General features: G+C 63.9%; 4 protein-coding genes across 5 annotated transcripts; 1 reads left to right on the top strand and 3 right to left on the bottom strand.

Annotated features, from left to right (window-relative positions):
* Positions 1 to 2: 2 nt before the first annotated feature.
* On the bottom strand, positions 3 to 2,684 carry CHLRE_12g523550v5 (uncharacterized protein). The gene is made up of 6 exons (XM_001696973.2): positions 2,143 to 2,684; positions 1,780 to 1,887; positions 1,384 to 1,544; positions 959 to 1,048; positions 670 to 730; positions 3 to 542 (listed from the first exon to the last, which is right to left on the bottom strand). The coding sequence occupies exons 1-6, from the start codon at positions 2,567 to 2,569 to the stop codon at positions 424 to 426; spliced, it is 966 nt and encodes a 321-aa protein (XP_001697025.2). The 5' UTR covers positions 2,570 to 2,684; the 3' UTR covers positions 3 to 423.
* Positions 2,685 to 2,785: 101 nt separating this feature from the next.
* On the top strand, positions 2,786 to 5,524 carry CHLRE_12g523500v5 (uncharacterized protein). Its single transcript, XM_001696854.2, has 4 exons — positions 2,786 to 3,200; positions 3,391 to 3,453; positions 3,957 to 4,142; positions 4,525 to 5,524. The coding sequence occupies exons 1-4, from the start codon at positions 3,015 to 3,017 to the stop codon at positions 4,861 to 4,863; spliced, it is 774 nt and encodes a 257-aa protein (XP_001696906.1). The 5' UTR covers positions 2,786 to 3,014; the 3' UTR covers positions 4,864 to 5,524.
* A 2,418-nt stretch (positions 5,525 to 7,942) lies between these two features.
* On the bottom strand, positions 7,943 to 13,894 carry CHLRE_12g523400v5 (uncharacterized protein). Its single transcript, XM_043068414.1, has 15 exons — positions 13,685 to 13,894; positions 13,194 to 13,348; positions 12,647 to 12,927; positions 12,338 to 12,439; positions 11,942 to 12,078; positions 11,574 to 11,743; positions 11,135 to 11,343; positions 10,598 to 10,676; positions 10,233 to 10,318; positions 9,976 to 10,060; positions 9,595 to 9,678; positions 9,173 to 9,331; positions 8,592 to 8,736; positions 8,194 to 8,342; positions 7,943 to 7,983 (listed from the first exon to the last, which is right to left on the bottom strand). Exons 1-15 carry the CDS (start codon positions 13,749 to 13,751, stop codon positions 7,966 to 7,968), a joined length of 1,926 nt encoding a protein of 641 aa, XP_042918509.1. The 5' UTR covers positions 13,752 to 13,894; the 3' UTR covers positions 7,943 to 7,965.
* Positions 13,895 to 13,943: 49 nt separating this feature from the next.
* CHLRE_12g523340v5 (uncharacterized protein) lies at positions 13,944 to 16,396 on the bottom strand. 2 transcript variants are annotated; one of them, XM_043068412.1, is made up of 3 exons: positions 16,070 to 16,396; positions 14,805 to 14,903; positions 13,944 to 14,550 (listed from the first exon to the last, which is right to left on the bottom strand). In XM_043068412.1, the coding sequence occupies exons 1-3, from the start codon at positions 16,118 to 16,120 to the stop codon at positions 14,455 to 14,457; spliced, it is 246 nt and encodes an 81-aa protein (XP_042918507.1). In that variant the 5' UTR covers positions 16,121 to 16,396; the 3' UTR covers positions 13,944 to 14,454. The 2 variants fall into 2 exon arrangements, with proteins under 2 accessions (XP_042918507.1, XP_042918508.1); XM_043068413.1 differs by having other exon boundaries at positions 14,805 to 15,020; positions 15,914 to 16,314.

Genomic DNA, 16,396 nt, shown 5'->3' with positions numbered 1-16,396 from the left:
GTCTCTCGTCCACAATATACCCCAGTGCAACGGGTCGGGTCACGCGCGCAAACCTGGATGCCAACAACCAGCGTCTGCGGTCTGCGGCAAACACCTACAAGAGGAGCAAGGCTCAAGGGCTCGCCGCTGATACGAGGAACCGTGCCCAAGGCTCTCCTTGAGAATGTGATTTGAGACTCGGTCACCCATGCGGCGGCACGGCCTGAAGCTGTGGTGCCGCATCCCGCAAGACGGTGTTACTCCACACCACACACAAACACGGCCTGACGGCCACACGTGACCATTAGCGCAAAGCCCACGGCACCACGCCCTTGTTCACTGCCTCATTTTCTTGCCGTCGTGCCATCGTCCATCGAGTGAATGAATTAGGGTAGATGAATCAAGGTAACTTCCCCCGTGCCAGCGCTCCCATCACAACCCCCATCAGGGCTTGATTCCCAGCATGCCCTGGCATGTGTCGATCCACTTGACGTTGACGAAGCCGCTGAGCATCATCCGCCGCTTCACGCCGTTGGGGATGCTGCTGCGCCCGCCGGGGTTCCCTGCGCAGCGCCTCGCCATGTTTAAAAGGTGCATTCGAGTACGGGGAGGAGGCGTTCGTACCAACTAACACCGTTTAGCTACGGTCCGCCTCAAGTTGCGGCCCAACCGCTCCACCCGCCCGCCCACCTGTGTAGTGGAAGAAGCGGCCGCCGCACTTGAGCACCCGGAATACCTCGTTGTAGAAAGCCTGTGTTGGGGGAGAGGGAAGCGAGCATGAGGGAGATGAGGGCGCAGGTGGGCGTCTGCTTGTGTGTGTTTATGCCATTTCAGGGTTGCAGATTCGGGCATGTGGTGCACGTGGGTTCGGGTAAGGGTAAAAGGCAACAGCGCGGTCGCCCCGTGACCTGACCCTGGCAACCGCTGCCCCCTGCACCGCGCCCTGCACCACACACTCCCCCCCCCCCAGCCTGGTCACCTGCGAGTACAGCTCCCCCGCAAAGCTGAACCGGGGCGGGTCGTGCATGACGCCCGAGAACGACTCGTCGTCAAACGCCAGTATGGACTCCTAGGGGGTGGAGACGCAGGGCGCGTGGGGAGGAGCAGAGTGAAGGTGAGCGGGTGCATCGTGTACGGGAGATCGGGAGAGGACTCGCCGAACCAAAAGCCTACCGCGCTCAATGGGGAGGGAGCCCCTTAACCCACCTCGCCTCACCACACCTTGCCTCCCCAGGCTTGTCCTGTCCTGCGTCCTCATGTCTTGGGTGTCCTACTGGGAATGGCGTGGACATCTCCCGCCATCACCACCACCACCACCACCACCGCCCCCCCCCACACACACACACACGCACGCACGCACGCACGCACGCACGCACGCACGCACGCACGCACGCACGCACGCACCTGCGCCGGCCCCATCACGATTTGTATGGGCCCCTCCGGGTCGAACAGCGCCGCACTGGCGGGGTTCTGCCGCGCCACCTCCAGCACGTTGGCGTCCACCTCCAGGCTCACAACCCGCTTGGCGCCCAGGCGGGCCGCGGCGGAGGCGCTGTAGCCCAGGCCTAAGTGGTGGAGGCGGAGGCGGAGGAGAAGGCAGTGGGGGAAAGGAAGAGGAGTGGCCCAGGTAAGTGCGGGGAATGACAGCTCGGAGATAGAAGTAGCAGGGATGAATACGCTCCGGTACTCACTGCGGCAGCAAAGGCTCTGTTGGCGGCCTGACACGCCCCCTGCCAACCAGCTGCACCCACTGCACGCGCGGCAAGCCCCTGCAGCCGGCCGGCCGGCCACACCCCTCACCGCAGCATATGTCCAGCACCGTCGAGCCCTTCCGCACTTTGATGAGCTTGCACTTGTCCTCCGCGTCCTGCGACGGCCGCTTGCTCATGGAGATGTGCATTTTGACGCCTGCGGCAGCGCGAGGGCAGGGCCGCGAGTGGCGGGGAAGGGTGTAAGGCTGTGGCATGGCCGACCCCGGGCCTGCCGTCACGGGTAGTATGCTACCACTGGACCACTGACCGCTTGCACAGGTGCCGCAGGGCCACATGAACCCCCGTCCGACTGAGGCCACCCGCCACAGCTCCATCGCCGCCGCGTGTTGTGTAAACCGTTCCCGTTCCACACAGCCGCTAACAGCCCACGCATCCACACCCGTCCTCTCACCGTTGATGAGGATGGTGTTCTCGCCGCTCTCAGTGGACACCAGGCGGTACGACTTGCCGTCGAAGAAACCGTCCTCCGCACTGCGAGGGCCGGCCTCGTCGTCCTCGTCCTCCCCCTCCTCCTCCCGTGCCTCCTCTTCTTCCTCTCTCAACGACTCCTGCCCGTCCCCGCTGCCCCGCCCGAGACCGCTGCTTGAGGGCTCCTGGAGCTCCCGGTCTGAGAGCTCCACAGCAGATATGGCCGCAGCCGTTGGTCGCCCCCGGGCGCTCCGACTGTCCCCGTGTTCGGCGTCAGCTCCGCCTTCGCCACGGTCCCTTCGTCGCCCGCCTTTAGTTGTCGTCGGGCTCCCCCGCAGCCCCTTGCGCTGCCTCCATTCATCTTCATCCTCTCTCAAGCGTTCTAGACGCCGGCCCGCGGCGCAGGCCATCGGGTTGCGAACGGGGTTCAAGGGCCGCACGCTGCATGGCGTGCGGCTGCACGGATTCGTAGGGCTAGAGCTAAGCATGCGCGCAGTTGATGGCACCATTGTTGTGGTGTACTTATATGGACTCGAGCGTTGTGAACGGGCAAATGGTGGCAAGTTCTGGAATGAGGCCTTCATGTTTGTTCCCGTATGCTTTTGTTGAGGCTGCAACGAAATCTACTCTACTCATACACACTGCACACATACCGTCTGGAAAAAGCTTGGAATACATAGGCAAAAGAAGTTGGTCCACGATCGCTCTGCCAAACTCGGTCACTGGAGGCACCCAGCTAACTTGCATCGACATACCATCACATACACCAATCAATTGAGCCCCTGTGCTCCGCGAAACACGCCACTCCGGTTAAGGGACACTTCATCCCCACTTCAGAGAGCGTAAGCAGGCGCGATGCCGCCGCGCATCCAAAATGTGAACGCTGCGGGAACGGGTGTAGGGGCTTGGTTTGAGAGCCTGCCGCCCATCACCCGAACCTATGCGGCATCGCTGTTCATCGTCACCCTGCTGTGGCGCTTGGGCTTCGTCAATGTTATGTGGATTGCGCTATTATGGCCGCGAGTGGCGACGCACTTCGAGGTGCGAGCAGCGTTGAGCTGTAATCGTGCCCGTTGTCTTGTGGAGCTGGGGGGACTCAGGGGCGTGGCGGGTTAGGCTGCCGCGAGCGTGTGCGTCGGCACGCGCCATGGCACAAGACCCCCTTTCGCCTGCTGTCCGGCGCCCCCCTGAACCACTGCTTCCACCTCACCACCCCTGCTGCCTGCTGCAGGTTTGGCGCCTGGTGACCAACTTCTTCTTCATGGGCAAGTTCTCATTCAACTGGGTCATCAAGGTGGGGGGCGCCGTGGGGCGGCAGGGGCGCGCGCGGGGCAGGGCAGGGGCGCGGCACGGGCGGGGGCAGGGCTGGGAGCGAGCCCCGACTCAGGGCAGCGGCGCGGGCTGCGGGTCAGCAAGAACGGGGCGGGGCCGGCAGCCGGCACTGCGCGGCGGGCGGCGAGGCGGCAGGCGTGGGACAGGGCGGGTGGGAGGTGGGCCCGAATTGCGGCGGTTCGCAGGCTGGACACAGAGCTGGCGGCGGACAGCAGACGGTCCGGCACAGCGCCTGAGGGCTGTGGACACACACACACGCCCTCAGCGCGCCGCAAAGAATCCACCCCTACAGCTGCACACGCAGCCGTGCGCCTGCCCAGCTGCAACCCTTGCACCCGCTCCCCTACCCGCTTCCGCTCACATACCGTACGCCCACACACCGTACACACGCACTCACACTACCACACCCCCACACACATACACATACACACCTGCCGTACACGCACTCCTGCGCCGTACGCACAGATCCTGTGGCTGCTGTCGTACGGCACCACGCTGGAGCGCGAGACGTTCGCCTTCGAGCCGGCCGACTTCCTGTTCATGATGCTGTTTGGCGCCGGCTGCATGCTGGGCCTGAGCCTGGTGCTGCTGTTCGGCCTGGGCATTCCCATGTTCTTCATGGCCGACTCCCTCATCTTCATGCTGCTGTATGTGAGTGGGGGAGGGGGAGGAGGGAGAGAGGGAGAGGAGAAGGTACAGGCAAGCTGCAGCATCAGAGGGAGGGAGGGCTGCAGGGAGGACGGCCAGAGGACAGGGCTGATGGCAGCGAGGGGAGGGAGCTCTGACGCGGGAGAGGGGGTGGTGGGGCAGGAGTTCTGAGACGTGAAGACGGGCCAATCCAGCCGCTACAGACGTCCTGCTGGCCTGCTTCTCCTCCGCCTCATCCTTCCCGTTCCAGCCCACTAAACCCCACCCCCGCGCACTCCGACGCCTGCTGTCTTCTTCGCTACACTTCTCTGTACCAATCTTTGCACACACACACACACACACACACCCCACCTGCCACCTTCACTTCTCACTGTCCCACCCCCAGGTGTGGAGCCGGCAGTTCCCGCAACAGCAGGTGTCCATCTACGGGCTGTTCAAGGTGCTGGCCTTCCACGTGCCCTTCGTGTTCGTGGGCATCGAGTTCCTCATGGCCGGGGCCATCCCGTACCCCTCCCTGCTGGGCATCGTGGTGGGGCACATGCACTACTACCTCACGGTGCTCTACCCCGCCATCGGCGGCCCGCGCCTGCTCGCCACGCCCCGCTTCCTCAAGAACCTGCTGGCGGACGCAGGCGTGGGGCGGCGCGTCAACACGCACGCCGCGCCGGGGCTGGACGCATTCCGCGCCTTCGGCGGACGCGGCAACCGGTTGGGCGCCAACTAGGGCTGTGGGGCAGACTGTGGCGGGGGTTGGAGAGGGGCAAGAGGGGCAGTACTGATGAGTAGATCTCGGATAAGAGGGCTTGCGGGGGGCGACGTTGCTGGGGAGAGGGCACGTTGGGGTGTGCTGTAGGCGAAGGAAAAGGAACAGGTCAAACGGCACACGGCGCGTGAGCAGAGCACGCAAGTCACGCTGCGGACACGAGGAAAGGCGGTTGTGACCCATGTGAGAAGAATTGTTGACTGCTTTAGTTGTTCACACCATCCCATGAGGGCTAAGGGTAAGATGGCCAGGCGGCGAGAGGAGGCGCGAGCTCGTTACGCTGCTGGCAGGATGAAGGAGGCGGTTGTGGCTGGCGTGTAAGGCATGAAGTGCGGGCTGGGTTGGGGAAGACCCCTTCCTGGCACACGGCTGGCGGCTGGGCCCTTCGCAAGGGTTGTACGGTGTGCTTGGAGATTGGTGACTGGCAAAGCTTTGTGTGCGAGCTGGCCTCAGGATTGCGTGGGAGCTCGCCGCGGCAGGCAGATGGCGCCTGGCTGGGTGAGGAGTTGGAAGGGCCCCGGTGTGCAGAACTGGTGGATATTGTATGATGACTCATGCATGGCAACACTGGCGGATCTGGTCGCAACAATGTATCAATGGAACTCGTAAGAGTCTCTTTCCTTACACGCTGCCGTGACCCCTGGCACACACGAGCCGACTCGGCGCTAGTTCCTCAACTGCCAACTATCAACACCTCTCAAGCACAGCATGTGCCAGTTGCTCCATCCTGCACATCCCCCGTCATCACCCACCGCCGCCACCACCATCTCCCACCATCCTTGCGCACCGTACACACCCGGATCCTTTCTGACAATACCTGCAACACACTTACACGCCCCCTGCCCAAACCCCGTGCCAACTAACCCCTCCCCAATCTGCCTCCCTGCCCCCCCCCCCCGCTCTAGCGCGTCGTGGCGCCCTCCAGCGCCGCCGCCAGCCAGTCGCGCACCTGCTGCGGCCCCGCCACCCCCGCCGGCGTGTGGCCTGTGTCCCGCAGCTCGCTGACCAGCACCGCCGCCAGGTCGGCCTCCAGACCGCGCCGCGCCGCGCCCTCCTGCAGCGCGGCAGTCCAGCCCGCCTGCCGAGACTCCACCGCGCGCGGCTCGGACTGCGAGGGGCGGGTCGGGAAGGGGAGGGGTGTTGTGTTGAGATATCGGTCAGAACTATCCATAAGGGAGAACGTAGGGGAGTTCCGAGAGTGTGTGTGCGATACACCATGCAAGGACTTAACCCGGAACCCATGCGAGGGTATAAGCCAGAGAGCTACCCGTTATAGTTAAGTAGTGTGGTACTATGTAATGTGCGAAACAGTCTGACTGTCAGCCGCCCCTACTTCCGGCTAGCGATAGTCGTAATCACCATTCAACAGGTTATGAGCCCCGCGTAGTTGCGGCGGGTTGCGCTTTGTCGAGTAAAGACAAGATAACCGATAGGCTGTAGGCCATTGAGCGCAATGAGCGAGGAAAGCGGCTGCCCAGTAGGCGGCGCAGCAAATGCTCGCAAGATCCCTTGAGCTGCTCAACTAGGCTCGGGATAATGTAGGCAAAGTCAGCGCGACCGGCCGAGGAGGCCGGAATTTGCGGACAGCATCGCGTCTGGAGTTTATCGGTCGCTCACTTTGGAGAACGACCGGTGATAAGCTGCTAAGGACTCGTACTCGCGGGATGGCGAGGAAGGAAGCAGTCGAATGCGTACTCGCGGGATGGCGAGGAAGCAAGCCTTATCCTCAGCATGCGTGACCATTCCACTACGGAGAGTTGGTGGAGGTCCGAGCTAGGAGGGTGGCGTTGTGCGCAACAAGGAGAACATCCAGTGCCGGAGGTGCCAGGGCTGGGGACATTTCCAGTGGGAGTGCCCGGAGCAGGCCGCTGAGGGCGGCGGTGGCAACCAGGCGCGCGGTGCACACGTAGGCCGGGACGGCGGTGACCGGCGCATGTGGGCGGTGAACCTGGACCAGGGAAACGGCCGGGGGCGCGGCCGGGGGGTCCGCGCCTAGTAGCGTTCGTAGGAGCAGAAGATATGATGTGGAGCATAGACTATGATGCTAGCTCCGATGTGATGTGAACGGCCACGTTGGGCTGTCGGTGCGAGTAAAGCATCGTGAGTATGTCGGTGCAAGGAAGGCATCGTGAGTACGATATGCGTGCGAGTATGACACGCGGTGTGAGTGAAGCACCAGTATGAGACGTGCAAGTGAAGCACGGGGTGTGAGTGAAGCACCTGAGATTGTGTGAGCAAATGCGAGTGAAGCTTTGCTACTGTTTGCACGAGTGAAGTGCACTGAGAGTGGTTTGCTATGTGGCGAGTGAAGTCACATGTGGCGAGTGAAGTCACGGACTGGCAAGGATCCACGACTGGCAAGTGAAGTCAGATGAACGAACATGGCAAGTGAAGCCAGCGGTAGAGAGTTGCTGTTATGCTCTTATCATATGATGTTAAAAGATCATCTTATGTGTATGGCTCTCTAGCACTTGAAGCTATGATGCCGGTAGTGCGGCATGATGCGGTGTGTGAAACCGCAGGTACGGTGAAGTGAAGCCGTAAGTACAGTGAATGCGGGAGCATTCGGACACGGGGGAGCCGTGCAGATATGATTGAGTATGGATTTCCGGATGAAATTGATTGCGGTAGAAGACCGTATTGATTTGTGCTGATTATGGACGATGCAGTGAGAAAGAGAAAGACGTGATCTTGAGGACACGAGAACATGGGACGATTGCAGTAGCACAGTGACTACAAGCGGCAAGCGTACAGAGGTATGCAGGGATTGTTTGTAGCACGTGATTTGAGGTATGAGTCTATTGCGATACGTAATTTGAGTATGGAGTTCTGCCCGCGGGGGAGTGTTGAGATATCGGTCAGAACTATCCATAAGGGAGAACGTAGGGGAGTTCCGAGAGTGTGTGTGCGATACACCATGCAAGGACTTAACCCGGAACCCATGCGAGGGTATAAGCCAGAGAGCTACCCGTTATAGTTAAGTAGTGTGGTACTATGTAATGTGCGAAACAGTCTGACTGTCAGCCGCCCCTACTTCCGGCTAGCGATAGTCGTAATCACCATTCAACATGTTGTGCACCGCTACAGGACACCGGCACATTAAGAACATAAGGTTGTGGACAGCAAGGCAGATGCACCATCAGGGTACCGGTGGCCAGCGTCCTGGCCCGCTCTACACCCAGAGGCTGTCAGACACTACAGCGCAACCAGCATGCCCGCCCGCTCATCACCCACCCTGTCCACGCCCGCCGCCCCGCCCGCCCCCTGCTACCTCGCTCACCCCACTCTCACCCTCAGCGCCTCCGTGAGCTTGATGCCCTTGTTCACCAGCAGCAGCAGCGGCCGCCGCGCCGCCAGCGCCTGCCACACCGCCGGCCCAAGCGCCTCGGGCGAGGGCGCGCTGTCCACGCCCACCAGGTACACCAGCACCGAGAACACGCCTGCATGCGGGGCGGGCGGGCGGGCGGGCGGGGGCAGCAGGCACAGATTGAGAAGCTGGGGGAAGCAGGGGGGCTTCAAATACCCCCGTTGTCAAGCATCGCCCACGCTCTCCTCCTCGCTCTATTGCATTGGGTTTGGTTTAGTATGGGCTGGTATCTACAACCCCCCCGCACATACCCAGTAATGGAACAAAGCTGCGCACCTATCCACACACACGCACATGCACAAGCGCAAACATCAACACGCACCGTGCGACAGGTCCGCGAAGTGCTGCGCCCGCGCCAGCACTGCGGGGCAGGCGGCGGGGTCGGCGTCCAGGCCGGCGGGCAGCACCGCGAAGGCGCCGGGCAGGCGCTGGATGGGCCGGATCTCGGCGGGCACGGAGGGAGGCACCTGCGGGGCGGGGGGGGGGGTGGGTGGGGGCGTGCGGGAGTAGTGGTGTGGTGTGATGGGTGGTTGGGGTTTGGAGGGGGAGTCTAGCATGGGGAAATGGGGGACAGGAGGAAAGGGGAGAACGGGAGATGGGGAGCGTAAATGTGGAAATAGGGGCACGGCTGTAAGGGCAAGGGGCGCCAGCTAGCATGTTGTACACATGCATGCACACCTTCCCATCGTTTCGCTTGGTCCTGACATGACCAAACACTCTCCCTCATCTACTTTTCCTGTCAACCTTACCCTTGTTGCTTTACCAACACACAGACACAGAAGCGCACACACAGGCTGACACACAAAAACAAATACACACGCGCAAACATTAAACAGCACACACACACACACACACACACACACACACACACACACACACACACACACACTGACACGCACGCACCTTGTAGTCGAGCGGCAGCTGCGCCAGTCGCGCGAAGGCGGTGGCCCGGCCGGCGCCGCGCTCGCCCATCACAAACACGTACTTGAGGCTCTCAGCGGAGGCGCAGCACAGCCCCACGCGCTTCCAGGCCAGCAGCCGCAGCAGCAGCACCGCACCCGCCTGTGCGCGCATAGGGAGTGGGGCCCGGGCGGCGGCGCCGACGCGCCGCGTACGTAGCAGGCAGGTGGTGAGGATGTATTCGGTATGGTGATGGCGGGCGGCCGGGATAGCCACACAGGAGGCCAAATGAGTTGTGTCAGGAGGGTAACAGTGCAGGCAAAGTGCAAGGGTCGCTTGCATCACACACACTCTCAGCCGCATACATCAAACATGGCCCCCGTGAGCGAGGCCCTCCTCCTCCTCTCTCGCGCGCACCCACCCACCTTGCGCACCGCCTGCGGCGCCAGTCCGAAGAAGCCAGTGGGCTCAAACCGCGGCACCACCGCCTCCGCCTCCTCCACCATCACCTGGTGAGGCACACACACACACGTACATGCACAACGGCAGGGCGGGTCTGCGACGCGTGCGCATCCGCCATCCAGCCACAGCTGCACCCTCACGCACATCCCCCAGCTTCCTGACGCAGCCACTGACGCAGCCACAGCACCGCGCCTTGCTGAGACACGCACCGCACCCACTAACACACCCAAACACCCGCCCGGCCCCCATTGGGTTCAGTATGGTGTCAGCTTGGGCTGGTATCTACACACACACATGCACATACACACACACCTGCCCCCCCCCCAACCGCCCCGCCCCCGCACCTGCCCCGCCCCGTCCACCAGCCGCAGGTCGTAGCAGCGCAGCAGCAGCGGGTCACCGGCCAGGCGGGCGGCGTCGGGCCGCGAGCTGGGCGGTTGAAGGGGGGCGGGCGTCAAGGAGGCTCAGGGCGGCTCAGGGGAAACAGTCAGCCAAAGCCAAGTTGTGCAGGAGGATTGTTGTAAGTGACCGAAGTGAGGGGGCGGGTCTGGAGTCACGTGGACCTGCCTGCACCCAACGCCAGCCCGTCTCCCTCCCTCACCGCAGTCTCAGCCGCGGCGCCAGTTGGCACACGAACAGGTCCTCCAGCTCCTCAAAGCTGGCCGGGTCCAGACTGCGGGGGCCCACCTGTGCAGGCGGGCGGGCGTGTGTGTGTATGTGTGTGTGTATGCGCGCGCGTGTGTGTGTGTGTGTGTGTGTGTGTGTGTGTGTGTGTGTTTAACAACGAGGCAGCAAAATCGGCCCGCCCAAACGCCGTGCGTGCGTGTGTCTGTCTTTCGTGTGCGTTTGTACGGACTGAGGCGCGAGATAACACTTCAGCTCACCAACAGCACACACAGCAGCACGCCATGTGTAGCGGTCGCGGCCGCATACCGCCGCCATTGCCCACACCCACCCACCACCCACCAGGTCTCCCTCCACCGTCTGGCGCACGTATCCCGTGTTGCTGCGGTGCGCCACACTCTCGGTCATGGAGGCCAGTCGCCTGGCGATGATGAAGATGTGTGTGTGTGTATGGATGAGCACAAGAAAAAGTATACGCAAACAATGTGTGTTTTTGCGTGAGGGAGGGAGAGGGGTCGGGGCAGATGCGATGGGCGATGGGCGATGGGCGATGGGCGATTGCGTGTCTGGAGCATCCACCTGCTGGACACTGTGGGGCGCCTGCCTCTTTTGAAGCTGTACAGCCCTCCCCCCTCCCCATCTCCCCGAGCCCTGCCCCCTGCCCGCTGCCCCCCTGCCCCCTGCCCCCTGCCCCCTGCCCCCTGCCCCCTGCCCCCTGCCCCCTGCCCCCTGCCCCCTGCCCCCTGCCCCCTGCCCCCTGCCCCCTGCCCCCTGCCCCCTGCCCCCTGCCCCCTGCCCCCTGCCCCCCGCCCCCTGCCCCCCGCCCCCTGCCCCATCCCACCCTCCTCCCCCCTCCTATCCCCCCACGTACGCACCCACCTGAGCAGCGCCGAGATGCCGTCCGCCGCGCCGCCGCCCAGCTGCAGCGCCGCCGACAGCACCGACAGCGCGATGGAGAACACCACCGTGAAGGCCACCGCGCCGCTCAGCACACTGGCGCCGGTGCCCAGCAGCCGCAGCGCCACAGCCGCCAGCGACAGGCCGTACGCCACCAGGCGCAGCCAGGTGCGGAAGGCGCCCAGGAAGATCTGGGGGGGGGTGGAGAAGGGGAGAAGGGGAGGGAGGGTTATGGGGCGTGAGTTCAGAGCGGCAGGCTACATGCAGGGCCCGCAGCGAGGTAGTGTGAGGGCTCAGGTTTGATGGTGGCGCGGTGTTGCGACGAGCACAACCTGACAATGGCAGGTCAAACCGCAGACATATCGACCCAGCTAGAACCAGCAACGGGTAACGCGCTCCCACGCTAGCTCGCTCGCTACACCTGCGTGAACTCCAACCATGTGCGGCCGCGGCTGAGGCGGTAGCGCTGCTGCAGCTGGCGGCTGATGTGGGTCAGGTTGGGGCCGGCGGCCGCCGCCAGGCGCCGCAGCGGCAGCCCGCCCTCCCAGCCCGCTGCCGCCGGGCCGCCCGCCTCCATACTGGGGCCGGCGCCTGTAACGCACGGCGGCGACAGCAGCCCGCCCGACATTACGAGCTAGCACAAGGCAAGAACAAACCTCACACACGTACGTGTACATGCACATACCGTTCAAGAGCGACCTTTCCCTGGTGCTTTCTAATACAATCACAAACACACGCACGCACACACGCACGCACATACGCACACGCACACGCACGCTGTGCGCTCACCCGCGCTGATGCTGGCTGCCTCGGCTCTGAAGCCTTCCTGCGCGTCCGCCACCGCGCGTTCCACCACCGCCTCCAGCGACAGCGGCGGCGCGGCGTCGGGGAAGGACTCCAGCCAGGGTCCCAGGCTGTCGGCCAGCCTGGTGCGGGGGTGGTGCGGGGAGGGGGTTGCGGGGAGAGGTGGGAGAGTGGGGTGGGGTGGGGGGTTGCAAGGATTGGTACAAAGGGGGGGGCCGTGGGGGGGGGGCGGAGGGATGCAAGGGGCGCTGCGAGGACAGCGGTCGCTGTGGCCTGGTCAATGCGCTGGGTCGTGGTGTGGCCGTTGCGGGCTTACGCACGCGTCAGCCTTGTTGCAGCGAAGGTTGCACACACATACCACACACGCACACGCACACGCACCAGGGCGCCGCTGCCCCCGACGCCACGTAGCCGCGGCCGTACTCACGCGCCGCCGCCCACAGCTCCGACAGCAGCCCCAGATGCACCGGCTCGCGACACCACCTGCAGGCGGGAGGGCGGCGGGCAGAGGGGCGGGGGTGCCTCGTGTCCCCTCTCACAAACACGGTCCTTTGGCAAGCCATTGACACTGCGACCGCGCACGCGCACACCACACGCACAGATGCACACGCATACGCACGCCTACACACGCGCTGCTGGGTCGCCACAGTCTTTCTCCCGCAGCCCCCCGCCGCCGCCGCCCGCGCGCACCTCTCCAGCGCCACCAGCGCCCGGCCCTCTGGGAAGTCCGACAGGCGGTAGCGCACCTCGGGAGCCAGACCCATCACCGGGCCGCCGCCGCCACCGACACCGCCGCCGCCGATGGGCGACTTGGGCAGCAGTGCCTGCAGCCCTTGCTGCTGCTGCTGCTGCCCCTGGTGCCCTTGGTGGTGCTGCTGGTGGTGCTCGCCCGCTGGCTGTGTGGTGGTAGTGGTGGTGCCGGTGACGCGCTTGGCCAGCCCCGTGACGGCGTCGCGGGCGCCGGCCAGGAACTGTCAGGGGGCGTGCAGGGAGAGGAAGGGCGGGAAGGAGGGAGGGGTGGTGGTGCGGGTTTGAGGAGGAGGCTGAGGAGGCTGAGCGCCCCCAGCCGCAGATGCTGCGAAGGTGGCGGAGGCGGCAGGGTTGTCAGCGTCCCCGGCCCCTGGGCTCCTGCTGCCGACTGCCCGCGGGCCCTGGCCTTTGCCCCCAAACCCGGGGAAGAGGCGGCGAAAGGAGAGCGAGGTGCAATGCAGTAAGCGTCGTGCCGCACCCGCCGCACCTTGCCATCAGCGGCGCCCCCCACGCCGCCGCCGGGCTCATCGGGTGCTGTGCTGCCGCTGCCGCTGCTGGCGGCTGTGGCGAAGATGTAGAGGGCGGGGTAGGTGACCAGCGTAGCCAGGAAGTCTGTGAGCTTGTGCGACCCGCCCGGCTCGCCTGGAGGAGGGCGGTCGGGAGTGGCGGAAGGCAGAATGGATGCATTTAGCTCATCGGCTCTTGTGAGCAAACATGTGTGTGAGTCGGCAGATGCCGAATTTATGGGGCCGTCGGGTGGCGCCGAAGCGACCAAAGCAAAGGGGCAGCCGCACAGGCGTTTGCAGCCGCTGCTGCTCGGCATTCGCGCCCCCACTGCAGCCGCGACAGATCTAAACAATGCCTAGCAGCTCCAAGCGTTGGTGTGAGCTGTGTTCCCTGTGCAGCTGCGACTGCTGCTGCCTCGAGGCCCGCGGTCCCCTCCTGCGCTTGGGGCGCCCGCGGCTCACGCTCACGCACCTGCGGCGCCGGGCTCGCCGGCTCCCGTCATTTTCTTGGCTGTGGCCAGCACCTGCTCCAGCAGCATGTGAGGCCGGTGCGCCACCGCCACCTGATGAGCGCGTGTGTGCTCGCCGAGGAGGGGTCGCTCTGCTTGTGTGAGGAGCGAGACTCGTGACGCAATACGAGCTCAGGGCGACTGAGTGCCTAAGTTTTTGGCGCCGGGCTGATTAAACATTTGAAGTATGGCGAGGGCGGCTTGAAAGCCGGAGGGAGTCGAAAGGGCAAGGGATTACACTGACATACACTCGCGGGCTCCTGACCCTCTGGCGCCCCTGAGCGCGGGCCACACTTGCCAGAAAGCCATAGAGCTGCGCAGTAGCCCTTGCGCCGCGCTGGGACACGCACTCCTAACCCCTCCCGCTCCTGGTGCGTTGCCCCAGTCGCGCTGCAGGATACCGCCGTGCATGCACTGGCACCCCACACACACGCTAGCTGACAAACACGACGAGCGACACAGGCACACGCAACACCCCCCGTACCTCCTCTAAACCGTTGGGATTCATACCATATTAAATTCAGATGAACTATTTAAATGCGTATCGGAGAAGGCAAGAGCACGACGTCGTTGAGGCTTGGCCCATATCTCACACCTCCTGCTCCCACCTGTGTATGCAGCGGGCCTGCCTGTCCCTACATGTCTGCTTCTCAAGGCCACCTCCTCATCTCACCATATCCGCAGCAGACCACCATCTCCATCATCACGCCATGCGGGCCCCCTAGCAGGTCGCTCAGTACGCGCCGAACACGGTGTCGATAGCGTTCTTGAGCTCGCGGCGGGCGGCCTCCGGAGCCTCCTGGCCCGGAGCCAGCTTGCGGCTGATCTCCTGGGGGGGAGCAGGGCGGGGAGGGGGGGCAGGGGGGGGGGGCAGGCAGGGCAGGTGTGCTGTGGTGGGTGACAGGGCGAGCCCTAATGCAGCACCGCACAGCTGTGAATGGCTGGGGCGCCCCGGTCGTGAATACCGACCCTGTGCACCGCACATGTGGCCATTTCCTCCCTCCCTCCCTCCCTCCTGTCCTGACACCCTCGTGTCTCTAGTTCCTTATTCGCAATGGTGGACCCCCCCCCCTTGCTCCTCACCCCCATGGTGCTGCCCTTCTTGACCAGCTCCACCCGCTCCGCCAGCTGCCGACCGTAGCGCGCCTGCAGCGCCTTGGACTTGTCCAGCACCTCGCGCACCTGGCCCGCAACACGGGAAGAGAGGACGTGGAGGGGGCGGGGGTGGCAGCCGCGGGCGCGGCGGCGAGGGGACCCACGGTGCTGGCGGGCGTGGCCAAGGCGCTGCGGGAGCTGGGGCTGGACGGGGCGTGGGCGCGGTGGTCAGGCGGGGGCGCGTAGGTGTGGCCAAGGGACCTGGGCTGCACTGCGGGCCAGCGGCGCCCCTTACTGTATCCGGCCAGGAGGGTGCCCGCTGAAACCTCTGGTCGTTTAGGGGCCAAAACACCCCGACTGGTTTGCCGCCCCCACCTCGGCACCTTAGGATTGCCCCAGTCGGCCCCTAGCGCCCCAGCACTCGCAAGCTAGATTATTGGAGTGTAAGTTACGGAGCGGGGACTGGAGGGCTGTGTGCCAGGCATGCCGTCGCACCACCCCCATGTCGACCTGGCCTGGAGCTGCTGTGTTTACTTGTTTGCTAGGCTTTTCATACTCCGCATGCCCGCTATTGCTGGGCCTTCGCCTGGCCGAGCTTGAAACATCTTATTCTCACTTGATCCCACAATTCCGCCGACCTTTGCGCACCCGAGCACATATGTGGCCTCGGTTTTCTATGCTCTATTGAATGCACCAAATGCCAGCCCAGGCCCTGCGTCCTAGGGCCCAAACGAGCTCCTCCGTACAATGTTTGCTCGCACACTCCGGCGCACGCGATTAGGTGTCGCGCGCTACTGTATGGTAGCCCTTGTGTCGCACAAGTGGTTGGGGCGTGTTTGGGGTGAGTTGGCGCGGCAGGGTGGTGTCGCGCCCATGCTGCCCCGCTTGCGGGGCTTGTTCCCGGCCGGTCTCTGATGGCTATGGTGTAGTCCTATGAATTATCTGTGCGTGGGTTGGTGCCCGGCGAATTTCTGTTGCATGGGGCCTGAGCGCATGGCGTGCCCCTCGGGGGGTAATCCCACTCCGCTCGCACCCTAGACCCTCGAAGTAAAATTCGCCACTCATGCAATCGTTACAGCTACATAGTGGCTCCTCGCCCCCATATCGCGCGCTTGGGCGCTAGCTCGCGTCTGAGAGAAACAAACTGCTTGCACCCCCCATTTGCGCCAAAATCAACATGCAGCAAATCGATGCTGTACTTCTTACGCAGTGCGGTTGCTAGGGCTGTCCTCGCAGTGGTTGAGAGTGCTCACCGTTGTTATTTCACCGCGGAAGTAGCTGGGGCAGCGACCGGGCGCAAGCATCCAAGCGGTCGGTGGAGAGCCGGTCGCAAAAGTCGCTGGAATTGTGGGATCAAGTGACGTCGGGTTCGTGTGTCGGTTGCGGAGGAGCGAGGTTGGCCGGAGCGGGCTGCGACTCTAGCGATGGCATACCAGGGTCAACTGTCGACGGCAGCCATAGCGAGCTGCCCAAGCAGGTGCGCTAGCGCGCTGGGAATACCCAGCATGGCATGTGGCAACCTGAACTGGGCTGGCTTGCAACTTGCTTCGGGCAGATAGTTGCCACATGTTGCTAAGGCA

Source organism: Chlamydomonas reinhardtii, chromosome 12 (assembly GCF_000002595.2).
Source record: "Chlamydomonas reinhardtii strain CC-503 cw92 mt+ chromosome 12, whole genome shotgun sequence".
In the NCBI taxonomy this organism is placed as follows: domain Eukaryota; kingdom Viridiplantae; phylum Chlorophyta; class Chlorophyceae; order Chlamydomonadales; family Chlamydomonadaceae; genus Chlamydomonas; species Chlamydomonas reinhardtii.
This window is presented reverse-complemented; position numbering and strand designations above follow the sequence as displayed.